General features: G+C 41.6%; 2 protein-coding genes across 2 annotated transcripts; one reads left to right on the top strand and one right to left on the bottom strand.

Annotated features, from left to right (window-relative positions):
• Positions 1–3,275: 3,275 nt before the first annotated feature.
• LOC108110917 lies at positions 3,276–8,465 on the top strand. The gene is given in 5 exon segments (XM_017220187.2): positions 3,276–3,595; positions 6,011–6,303; positions 6,679–6,731; positions 6,798–7,480; positions 7,482–8,465. Coding segments are annotated over 4 exon segments (1,326 nt in total). The 5' UTR covers positions 3,276–3,595; positions 6,011–6,040; the 3' UTR covers positions 7,809–8,465.
• A 30-nt stretch (positions 8,466–8,495) lies between these two features.
• On the bottom strand, positions 8,496–11,691 carry LOC108110916 (trifunctional enzyme subunit alpha, mitochondrial). Its single transcript, XM_017220186.2, is given in 8 exon segments — positions 8,496–8,846; positions 8,848–9,316; positions 9,406–10,004; positions 10,006–10,176; positions 10,234–10,374; positions 10,435–10,746; positions 10,748–11,163; positions 11,446–11,691. Coding segments are annotated over 8 exon segments (2,352 nt in total). The 5' UTR covers positions 11,522–11,691; the 3' UTR covers positions 8,496–8,678.
• Between the last annotated feature and the right edge of the window lie 1,323 nt (positions 11,692–13,014).

The raw sequence follows: 13,014 nt of genomic DNA, 5'->3' as shown, positions 1-13,014 counted from the left end.
GGGTGGGCGACCGAAAGCCTTGTTCAAGGACTCGCCAGCCACTCGCACACATTCACTCCACGCCGCGTATCTGTGTGTGTTTATGTGGCATCTACAGGTAGCCGCAGCAACGACACCCACAATTCCTCGAGAGCCTGTCCCGCTTTTGTTTCGATTTTCTAACGAAATCGAAACTCTACACTCTGACAGAGAAAACAATGGGGAGCAAATGTGTGAGTAGAAGAGAGAGAGAGAAAGAGAGAGCGGGAAATTCGGTGGGTTCTTACTAAAAAGAGACAGAGTAACACGTACTGCGCTTCGGAAAATGCATTCCACATCCCAGCGAGAAGAAGCCTGCATCCTTGACGCCGCTGCAAATTGCCCGTCAAAGTGCTAGAGTCGAAACTTTCCGCTGACTCAACTCCGTCGTTGTCCGCACTTTTCAAAACTTTCCAGCTTTCGTTTTGGGTAAATAATTCATGTCGAATATATTTTTAAGCCCACATAAACACACACTCACACAGACACACAAGCGCACAGATGATGATGTTCACCAACACCGAGGCAATCGCGTAACCAAAACAATCCTGACACTCGAAGGACGAAGTACCGCTTTTCCGAGAGCCCGTTGCGACCAAGGACGACCACTCGCCTCGACTGTCCTTTGGCAACTGAGCTCCATTGCACTTGGAAGCTCTCTCCTTGCTCCTCGTTGCCTCGTTTGCCTCGTTTGCTTACCCATCCTTATCCATTTTTCCTCGATTTCCATTTACCACCCGGTGACCAAGTTTCCATCGGCTGGCAGTCGGGTTTTTGAACCGATTGCTCGGCTGTAGCATGTAGGCCACAACAGAAACGAGCCTCCTTTTTATTGAATTTTTAAGTACACGCAGGACACGACATCCTGGCCGCCGAGAAAAGCTTTTCCAGGCAAAAGAACAAGCGGAAAGGGGTAAAAAAAAGCTAGAGGGCTGGCAGGTCCGTATGCTAGCGGTAAATTGCAGGGCAACAAAGTTGTAAACAAATCATTAAAGTGTTGGAAATAGCTGGGGTGGCGCTCGACTGTCAGGCGGAACACCTTCCTAGCATGAAAGAGCTTTTATTAGCCAATGAGAATCCTATTAGCGAGTGTTTGAATAATCATATTTTCGATGACCGTTAGTGTCAAAGGAACAATGTCATCAGAGATGAAGTATGAAGGTGCGTAATTTTTGGATAAATATTCTGTTTTTTATCCGAGTCAACTGGAAAATACTCAAAATATTGGAAACAGACGTAAAGGGGATACAAAGTTAGTTAATATACATTTATCGATACAATTTATTTTATTTGTGAAAAAACTAATATTTTATAGATATTTGATATTTGTTTAAATATGATTTATCCTATAATTGTAAATCAGTATAAAATATTAATATTTATGTTTCTAACCAATTGTAAGATTTTTATTATTATTTCTTAAATATTAAAATAATCCTATAATGCCTTAGAAAACATTCACCGGAAGCAGAGAGCTCCACCTATCGTTCAGCGAACGAAACCCCTTCAAATGTTCGTTTAAAGCTCTTGCCTATTAAAACGTAAAAGGTAAACAAATGTTGTTGGAAAAAAGCTTGTTGGAAACACGAGCAGCAAATAAAGCAGCGACGTCGGCAGCGGCAGAAAATTCGCTAAGCTTTTTGTGCAACAACAAAATGATTTTTGTTTGCTTGCCTTGTTGTTGGTTCTGAGAGCGGGCAGCTGTTGTTTTGTCCGTGAGAGTGACAGTGAGCATTTATACGTTTGTGTGTGTGCGTGTGTGGCTGAGTAAGCAACTGTTGTTGTTTCAATGTTTCATGAGAGTTAGAGTTAAGAAGAAGAAGAAGAAGAAGGCGCACATTGGAACGACGATCACTGGGAATTTCCAGGTACACTTTTCAGGTAAAACGATTTTTGTTTGTTTTGGATTATTTCTTTGTTACGGAGATTAAAAAGTGATGGAATGGAAGTGACAGATTTTGAAAAATCGTGTAATTACTTTATGGCAAGGTCACTTGTTTACGAAAAGTATTTATTGAAGGTTTATCGAGAAATTTCAGTTACAGAAACATTTACAATAAGATTTTTCAGCAAAGACAGATAAAAACACCAATAATTCAAAATTTTCAATTATATAAAACAGAGAAAGTATTTTTGAAATATTCCCTTGATATTGAAAAAGAATTTTTAAATTTGAAAATGATTGGACATAAGTTATTAGCAAAACAAATTGTTTAAAGGCTTAGGTAGATTCTTATCTTTTAGTTTATTAAATTTTAGTTTGATAATTTTCCTGCATTATTAACACACACGTAACGACAAGCAATTTCTTAAATGTAAAAGTTTTATTTTAGGATTACTGACTTAAAAACAGTGCAATTGTTAATATAAACATTCGTATTTTTAGCTCTTCTCGGCAAGGACGGCTGTTCCTGCATGTACAGGTACCCTACAATCCTCTGATCCTTTGATAGATCCTTTCGGGGTGATTTAGCCTATGAGGACATGCAACATTCTGGTCACAGTGCAACAAATTTTGTTGGCCTGCGCCGTTTCCCTCCCCTTTCTTCCCTTTTGCATCTATATCTTTGCATTTCGTACCGCGCAGTTGCCGTTTCTCCGACTCGAAAACACTCGGCATATATATGTGTGTGTGTGTGTGCATTGTTTGTCTTATTTGTTGTTCGTTGGAAACAGCAACAACAATAAAAAGTTGCCTGCTGCTCAACACCAGCTGTATGTGTTTGTATTGGCGCATTGGTGTGTGTCCGTGTGAGTAGCTGTATGTGCGGCGGAGAGCGGGGTTTTGTGCGTTGTTCTCTGTTTGCTCGCCGTCCGCTCGTGTCGTGTGTTGTTGCTTCAGTGTTCTACGTAGCCGATAGATACTGGGTGATGCACACGAAAAAATTGTTTGATTTTTACGAAATATTTAATTAAAATTTAATTTTTTGACATACACCACTATAAACGAGTTTAATATCCAAAAAAATATTTATTTATTAATTTATTATTGAAAGAATTAAACCTTCCAAAATAGTTTTTTACTTAAATTGAGAGGGAAAAAGGGATTAAATTTGATAAATATTACCAAAAATGTTTTTAATGATCATAATGTTAGAACAATGGTTATATTCAAATTTATAATTATTGATGGTTTCATGAAAATAAAATCGAAATTTCGAAAATCAAAAATTCATTTTGTTCAGTGCACCGCTCGCTCTCGCTGGCTGGCAATCGCATTTGTGCCAGTGTCTGTGCCTGTATCTCTGTGTGTTTAGTCGCCTTCGTCGCTTGGAAGGCGAAACATACGACATTGCCAACAATCGAACAGTCCGCCGCCAATTCCCGACCACCGTGCACCGCCGACCACGAGTTTTTGAATTCAACATTTTTGAACGTTACGTCAGTCGGGTCGTTGCAGCAGCAACAAAAAAAATATTTTTGGCGCCGTTTTATTTGTGCCCCGTGTGTGTCGCGTTTTGAAATCACAGCAAAACAAGGAGCTTGGCGAGTTTTTGCGTTTTGAAATCGGCTTCGTGTCAGGAGTTTTTGAAAATCAACAGGGGCTGCAAAATCCGACAAAGAAAAATACCAAAAGGTAAAGAAATCTTCTACGCAAAACATCACAAGTTAGAACAACAACAAAAACGACAGCAACAGCAATAATACCCCCGATAAGCAGTTGAAAGAAAAATTCTATATGCCATATTGTTTCCTAGTATGCGATTGTAAGTGTGTGCGTGAGTGTCTATTGTTGTTGTTGGTTTCGGTGTTGCTGTTGCTGTTGCTCTATCTAACAAAGTTATTGCTTTTGTTGTTGTTGCTGTCATTGGGCCACGGAGCAATATACAATATACTATATATTTTTTTGTTGTAGAGAAGGGGAAACAAAGAGCGCGCCGGGGATTTCTGCAAGTTTTCTGTGTGTTTTGTTAGCTTTAGAAATATATTTTTTCTTTTTGTTTTTGGTTGGGTTTTTGTGTTTGGCTGTTGCTGTTTCGGTTTCTGTTTCTGTTTCTGTGTTTTTCAATTTTTGTACGTTGCTGTACTTTTTTTGTGCCCCGTTGCTAATATGTATAAACATGAACATTTCTCAAAGAATAAATACAAACACACATTGAAACGCTCATGCTGATATGTTTATGTTAAATAGACGTAATACAATAAATATTGCTATAGCCAGGTTAGTTGTTTTTCTGCTGTTTGCTCGGCATTTGCGCCTTCCCTTTTTCCTCATTTCCCCCGCCCACATGGTACATAACATTTCCAACAATAACATTAACAAAAACAACAACGGGTAGAACCAAAACACGCGAACAACGTTCGCCTTGATAATGATGTTCTTTGATAATAATGATGACTGGCCAAACAACACAACAATGCTGCCTGCGAACAGTGGGCCGAAAGTATCTTAAAAATGCAAAAATATGTTGGTAGAGTTCTAGTTTTATAGGTTTTGATAGAGATCACTTGAAAATCCCAAATATTTGTTGATGTAATCGATTTCAAAATAATTTCCGCATAATGCTTACGTTTTGCATACTCAGATTACTAATACTGATTAGGATTAGATGGAACTAAATCACATAAAAATCCTACTTTTCTATTTACACTACACTAACTAATGCACTCTCTTCCTATATTGAAACAAACATGATGAAGAGAAATAATGATAATGTAATCAAAAATACTAGAAAGATTAGAGGCAGCTTGCCATTATTTTTTTACATTATCAGGATTATCAGCAAAATGTAAATAATGTATCTTTTGGAGATATTATTTTAGATATATAAAAAATAATTTAAGGTATATTTTCTCTACAATGTTAAAACCTTTAGTCTGTGAAGATTTATAAAAATATTTGGTATAAATTTTAAGCTACGCCTACTTTATTAATATACTTTATAGGCTTATTATTCTATTAATTTATTTAGAAATGTTTTAGCTCGCCAATTTTTTCTATAATTTCGTACCACTGTGCGCACGTTTTTCGCTGTGCTAAACTGGTGGGCCTAGCAAGGTGCTGAAAGTGGCGGGAAAACTGTTAGAGATTTCAGAGAGGCCCAAGTGTCGCCGGGATTGAAAGGGGACGAGTCTGAAGGGGGAGTTAGCCGAGTGAGCGGACTGGTGAGAGTGAGTGGGCTGATTAGAATCGAAACAGGTAGTCGCAGGTGCGAGAGCGAAACGCTTTGCGAGTGAGTGAGTGCGGTGGGTACTCGCACACTTATTCGTGACTATTCGATGCATTTGGCCAACATGCTTTTGGATATTGCAACACAACATTGCTTGCTGTTGCAGTTGTTGCCGCAGTGTGTTTTGCTGCTGCTGCAGCAGAAATTTGTTGGCTGTTGTTGCTGTTATCAGGCAAAAAGCTTTCAGCTTTCAACGACGACGACAATAACAAAAACAAAAACAAACAGCACAAACAGCCGAATTGCCTGTTATTTTTATGGCCCCTGCCATTGTTGCTGCTGTGGCTATAATAATATGAAAAGTAAACAAAGTTGCTGTCGTCGTTTCGCCGTTGTGTTGTCAACGTTTTCTCGCTGCTTTCCAGCTGGCAAACGCCAAACTGTACTGAAAATAATAGCAACTACAACGACAACGACAACGGCAACTACAACAAAGTCGGCCGCAATGTTTTATTAAGTTTCACGAAATATATATGAGCGAAAAGCTCTATTCGTCGTTTGCTGAGACAGCAGCAACAGAACAGAACAGCACAGAACACAGGAACCAACACAAATACAAACAAATAACACGACAAAACGAAAAGAAACCGAACACAAAACCCAGAACAAAAAACAATAAAGCGAAAAAGCTAAAAAAGAGTCGAAGAGAGTCTTTGTTTGACTGCTCAAAAATAAATAGGAAACTAGATAGAAATATCTAAAAATCAGGTTAAGATTTCTTAAGTTCGATAGGTTAATTTTATTATCTTTGAATACACTCTATATGTACATATGTATATAATTTCAATTAAAGTAAGAATATCCATATGCATTTCTTACAGGCTGCGTGAGGCAAGAAACCGCCATCGAATATGACAACCTCAACGCGCAGCAGTAGCAATACCAATAGCAGCAACAACCACAACAACGACCGCGAAGAGCGTACCACCGCCAGCACCACCACCACCTACAACCACCAAAGTCCAACCGGGTCAGGATCCGGGAGCGCAGGAGCCATCATTGGATCCACGAATCGAGTAATGCAGGCAGACGAGGACTTTAACATTCGCTTTGTCAACCTAGTGCGCACCCACAAATGTCTCTATGACAAAAAGGTGCCAGAATACCGCAACAGGTGAGTGGAAAGTCTTTCAGATTCATAGAATTTGGGATGAGAAAGTACAGCTTCAAATATCAATGAGTCTATGAAGTTTTTTTAAACTCCATCTTGATAAAAACAAAATTGTCTTTTATTTTCTTGAATATTATTTTAAACTTCAAAGCTTGATGGAAATAAAAATATTAGATTCGAAAAAGTCTTACCCTGTGCTTTGAAGTCTAAGAATTCTAGTAATGATAGTAATAATTATCAGTTTATAGTAAACTATAAATAGGCTTTATATTTCTGAATAATGATAGAGTGGAAAAGAACATTAAGAGATCTTAAAAACAAATCTCATATTCGAAATATCAAATACATTTTTGAAACTAATCTAAACACTATTTTCAGAGACAACCAAGAGAAGGCTTGGGTGCTTATTTCAAAGGAGACGCGAGAAAGTGGTAAGCTAAAATCTAAATTATAAATCATATACTATTTTAAATAATATAACTCTCTTCCGGTTTTAGTAATCCACTGTAAGGAGCGATGGCGGAATCTGCGTGCCTGCCTCTCCCGCTATATAAAGCAGCAATCCGGATCAGAGCCCCAGCACAAGCCGTACTACCTGACCGAGCACATGGCCTTCCTGCTACCCTTCCTCAAGTCCAGTCGCAACTCCTTGGAAGGAAACAATAGCCTGGCCACGCTATATCAGATATCCCAGCAGCACCTGCAGCACCAGCATCAGCCATACCTCCTGAATTCAGCCATCCTTGCCCACGAGGAGCACAAATATTGCTCCACCACCAACATCAATAATAATAACATTAGCACCAATAGCGAAAATATAGAGGATGTCCTGGAGATGAAGTACTCAATATCAGAGAAGGACGATGAGGAGACCATTGACGCCTTTGATCCTGCGGTGACCAACACCCTGGGTCTACGGCGACCACCGTCTACGCCCACACACAATACCACCCAACAAAGGGGAGGAGGTGATTCACCCACCAGGAGCGATACGGCCAGTGCGGACAGCTTGAAGAACTTCATTCCAGATGTGCAACTTGCGGAGAGTGGTTCGCAGCTCATCTATAATGATAGTGGTCATATCACACCACCTCCTCTGCATTACCACCCGCACTCACATCCACATCCGTTAGGCATGGCGATGGAACACCATCCTTCGTCTTTTGAACCGGGCAGTTCCAAAAAGAATCAAGACGGAATGCGAGGCCACCAGCACTATGACAAATGCAGGAAGTTTCTATGGCGGACTGAGTTCCTCGGAAGTAGCGGACATGGAGTTCTTTCGCAGCATCCTTCCAGATCTTGCGGCTCTTACTCCCCAGCAGCGTCGCAAGTTCAAGATTGGCATCCTGGAGCTAATTGACGACGTTGTAACCCGTTATCCCGCTCAAGACCACTGCAACGGTGGTGGAGTATCCAGCGTCGTCAATGGCAGTGGAGGAAGTAGCAATGGTGGATCTGTGAAGCATCAAAGGCGTGGTACTGGCAGGGAATGGAGAAAACAATAAAGGAATATAAAGGGAAACGGAAAGTCACTAATCCTTAACTAGAAACATAATAAGTTTAGTTAGACGTTTAACGTGGAACTGAAGTTTGAATGGAAACCATTACACCAGCTTACTTCAGTCCGCTCACTGTTCATGTGTTGTGTGTGCCCAATAAGATGAGTAAGTAATGTACGAGTACAGGACCAAAAAGATTCACGTTTCAGGACTTTTGTTCGATTTTGAATTCTTATAATTTCTATTTTTAAATTTACAAAGATTTTAAACATTAAACAACTCTTACATTGTCAGGATTTCAGTCCATTAACATTAATAATCTAATGAAAGGAATTTAACTTTAAAATCGAAATTAACCCCAAAAATAAGTTTTTAAATTTCAATCAAAATCGAACAGAATGAACGTGATGTATATGGGTGTCCTGGATAAGCCATTAAGCTCTAAATAAAGCAGTCCAGAAATCCCCAAAACATAGGGTGATTACAAAACTGTTTCTGTGTTTAAGGCGATTTCTTGGCTACTTCGTTTAGAGCAAAAATATTTAAATTTAAGAAAACTGTATATAATACTGCTGCCTCTAAAGCTTAAACTATAGAATCGATGTACAAAGATGTTTTTGTTTAAGTCAAACAAAATATATAAAGAGAGTGAAGGAAATCAAACTGCTGTGTAAAATAATAAACAATTTAGAGTATGGAAAATTACATGGTAAACTTTAATTTAAGTCTGACAACTTCAACATAGGGTGCTTCGCAGGGGCCATGCCCCACATTTAAAAGAGAAATGCACAAGGAATAACCTTGATTCTGACTTCGCAGTAAAAGCTAAATTTCGTTGGTGGCTTTATCGGAGGCTGGGATCAGATTGGATCGGATCTACAACTTCGAGGAGCCAGTCTTGGGGTAGAACTTCTTCGACGGGTCCTTGGCCATGTCGAGAAGAGTCTGGGAGGGTTTGAACGCAGCTCCGTAGAGCTCGGCATAAGACTGCATCTTGCTGACCAGCTTTCCGGCTCCGTAATGATCCACCCAACGGAACGGGCCCACCGGAGAATGGAGGGAAGCCCAGACCGAAAACAGCGCCCACATCGCCCTCGAGTGGACTGTCCAAAATCTTATCCTCCAGGCACAGCACAGCCTCGTTGACGAAACGCGACACCATGCGCAGGGTCAGATCCTCGGGCGTATTGGCTCCCTTTGATACCAGGGCATATTTTTGCTTAATGATCTCTACGGCATCATTGTTCACTGGACGAGTGCCGCGCTTCTGACCATCGTACAGGAAGATGCCCTTTCCAGATTTGCGTCCGAGAAAACCGGCTAGCACCAAATCGTTCATCACTTCCAAATTTCCACCGCTAAGGCGTTCTCCGAATGCCTTTGCTAAGTCACTGGCAATGTGGGAGCCCACATCAATGCCAACCTCATCGGCAAGGGTGGCGGCGCCCACAGGGAAACCGAACTTCTTAGTGTATATGTCGAGATCCTTGGGGTCCACGCCTTCCTGCAGCAGTCTAAAAATGAATGGCAATAGAATTATCAGTTTCTCCTTAATCACATAGCATAACAATTATTAAAAATGGTAACATCAACCAGTACACACCTTACGGCCTCAGATAGCATACCGGCGAGGATGCGGGTAGTGTAGAAGCCAGGGCCATCACCAACGGTGATGACGACCTTGCCTTGCTTTAGACCAACGGACACAGCCTGGGCGATGGTGTCCTTGGAGGTGCCTGGGTGGGTAATTATCTCCAAGAGCTGCATCTTGTCCACGGGCGAGAAGTAGTGCATACCGACAACCTTCTCGGGACGCGAGCTTCCAGCAGCAATTTTTGTGATAGGGATGGCGCTGGTGTTGGTAGCAATGACGCAGTGCTCAGGAACAACTGCCTCCAATTCTTTGATCACACGGTGCTTGACGTTAATGTCCTCGAACACAGCTTCGATAACAATGTCTGCGTCCTTGAAGTCTTTGTAATCTAGAGTGGGTCGTAGGTTGGCCAGAGTCTGATCGCGCTGCAGACCAGAGATTCTCTTGCGCTTCACGGCGGTCTCTAGACCCTTCTGGACCTGGCCAATACCACGAGCCAGACCCGCATCGGTGGCGTCCTTCATCACCACCTGGTAACCCTTGTCAACAGATACCTGAACAATTCCGGCTCCCATAAGACCAGCTCCCAAAACACCCACAGTCTTAACCAGGGCGCTCTGGCTTTCCAAATCGGTTCTTCTTGCACTCTGTTTGGCCACGGAAGAGGGAGATAAGACCCTTGGACTCAGGAGTGGCTGACAGTTCGCCGAAGCCCTTGCGTTCGGCCTCGTAACCAGCATCGGTTCCCTTATCCACGCCAGCACGGATCACATCGAGGATCTGTTTCAAAATAAAAGTTAGCTGAAAAGTTCAGAAAGAGTTCGTCCAATCTCTAACCTTCAAGGGAGCGGGATAGAGACCATTGGAGGCCTTCAGAACCTGCTTTTTGGCAGTGTCGAAGATCTTGTTCTTTACAAAGTCGGTGTCCATTACAAAGGATTGGATCTTGTTAACCAGACCGCTTTTTTCGCGATTAACCTGTGGGAAATATGTAGTCTTTAGGTAAAAGCTTTGTTTTTTAAACTTAATATATCTTACTCGAAGTTTACCGCTGGCCAGATCGTTGGCTACCTGCACAGCTGTTTTCTCCAGATACTCAATAGTGTTCTGTTCGGCAGGCTGAAGTCCAGGACCAAGGGGTTCCACCAGTAGATCCACGATACCCAGACGCTTGGCGCGATCGGCACGTACCTGTTTGCCGGTAAGCTCCAGATCAAGAGCCGTTGGCACGGAGGTGAGCTTAGGCAGACGCACGGTGCCACCGCCGCCTGGCAAAAGACCCAACATGACCTCCGGCAGACCCAGTTTAGTCTTGCTATCCTTGGTGGCAATGCGGTAGTGGCAGGCTAAGGGCGAGTTCAAGTCCTCCACCCAGGCAGACACCACTGATGGCGGCCACAATGGGTTTCTTACTGCGCTCCATGCGGTCGAACATCAGCTGGGCCCCGTGGGAGATCACCGTGGCCTCCTCCGCCGTTTGGCAGGCCTCAAGCATCCCTATATCAGCTCCGGCCACAAAGCATCCAGGCTTTCCGGAAATTAGAACGGCCGAATTAACAGCAGGATTCGTCTCCAGATCTTTGATGACGCGCTCGAACTCATTGCTCACTTCGGAACCCAGGGAATTAACCTTGGCATTGGGGGAGTCTATCTTGATCACAAGAACATTATTGACCACCTTGGTGTGGAGGTGCTTGTTGGCAACCGGAGCAGCTGTCGTGGACATTAGGCGGCGGTTTTGGAGGAGATGGGCCGAAATGGGTAGGGCTGCGTGGGGTGAAGAGATCGGTTTTGGTGATTAGTTGTCATTATCTCAGGGCCCTCGAAATCGGAAATCAGAAAGCGAGAGACAGCAGCTATACGTCAAGAGAGAGTACAAAGTGCAAAGTCCAGTTATGCGGCGTCGGGGGTGGCTCACCCAGAAAATAAAAGAAAGAGATACCGCTTGAGCAGTACCCCTTTCTAAGGGGACAAATTTCATTCTAAGGGTAATTTGCAATTTTTACTTTCCCTATACGTTTTTCTTAGAAGTCTTTCAAGTTAACCCACCTCTCGTACACTTATTCTGCAGCAATTGCTGTCGCGAAATTTGGCCAACAGCACTTAAAAATCTCGTTGCCGACATTGCGCACTAACGGTTTGAACTTAAAGGGTTTTTCACTTTTCGCTTACTGGCTATTTATTAATTAGTCGCTAGCGCTATCTCTGATCTTGCACCGTTAGTTATGTGTTCGCGATTCGCTATGAAAAACGATGCGGCAATTGTTCGACTTGTTGCACATCAGTGATACCAGATCGTGAAACGGATTTACCACCAAATTATATCGACTAGCTCTGATTTCTCGCTAAAAAATCCGAAAAATTTAAAAAGTAGCGGGATCTTTTTTAATTATTATTATTAATAATTAGTCATTTTTGTCATTGAAGCCAAAGTTCGCAAAAATCAGGAAGGATTAGATGAACGTAAATGGTATTCTAATATTGAACTGTTCCGTTTAAGTAAATAATAGTTTTTTGTACAAGTATTGTATATATCCAAAATATCAAATATATTAAAAAAAATGAAAATAAATTTAAAAGGAACATTATTGTCTGTTTTGATTCACTGCTTATGTGGCGGAAATACTAAACCAGCGGTAGCGGTTTAGTGGACCTTTGCCACCAGGGCTGCACAAGCAAACTTACTAGGTATCGCTAGAATCTGGTTTCTCAAAACTAGATGGCGCTGTACAAAAGTGCTCCTTAAATAATTTAAAATAATAGTCTAGATTCTAGAAGTACAGCATTCAATATTTAAAATGCTTTTTAAGGGATATTTAAGATAAAATCATGTTTTTGTTTTCTTTTGGGATTAGGTTTTTTTAAATAGAGCTTTAAGGACATTATATTTTTATGACAAATATTCGGAAACCGTAGAAATAGAAAACTTAAAAAATTATACAAAAATTAAATTTCAGTAAAGGCGCACTACGTGGAAATCACTTTGCCATTGTAATTGGTAACCTTTGAATCTAAAGATTTTTATTTTTTAATATAACAAAACATAACAAAAAGATAGATCTAATGTTAGTCCACATTTTTCTACATCTCGCTTTTGATTTTGATGATTTTTCCGCAGATATTGTTTGCGGGAATTCGTCACGCTGACCCACCCCGCCTGAGGTTGGACTACTAACAGGCCGCACAATTTGCGGGACACGCATGTCACTCGGATTTTTCAGGTCGCTTACTCGTATCCTTCGACCAGGACTCATTGAAGCCGAATTAAGCGCGCCTCATTTGCTTCGATAGCATTGTCCTTTCAAGTGGCCACTCCTAAATAGGTTCAGATGAGATTTTGCCACATTGCCATGCGCTTTATTGTGGCAACACGCCTTTGTGGCCTTTGACGCAGCCGTTTTATGTGGCATGTATTATAAAATAAATAGTTAATCGTTTTCCTACGAAGCTGCAGCTGCGGTTTTGATTTCTCCGCTGATCCGCCTATGATGTGTGAAGAGTCAAAAAAGTCACACTCGAGTTCGTCGGTTAATGTCAACTGCAAAGGTCTGTCAGTCAAATGCTGGTAGACGGCTGACTGTCTGACTGGCTGGCTGACCTGACCTTTTCCAAACAGCA

Source organism: Drosophila eugracilis, unplaced genomic scaffold, assembly GCF_018153835.1.
Source record: "Drosophila eugracilis isolate 14026-0451.02 unplaced genomic scaffold, ASM1815383v1 contig_445, whole genome shotgun sequence".
Taxonomy (NCBI): domain Eukaryota; kingdom Metazoa; phylum Arthropoda; class Insecta; order Diptera; family Drosophilidae; genus Drosophila; species Drosophila eugracilis.
This window is presented reverse-complemented; position numbering and strand designations above follow the sequence as displayed.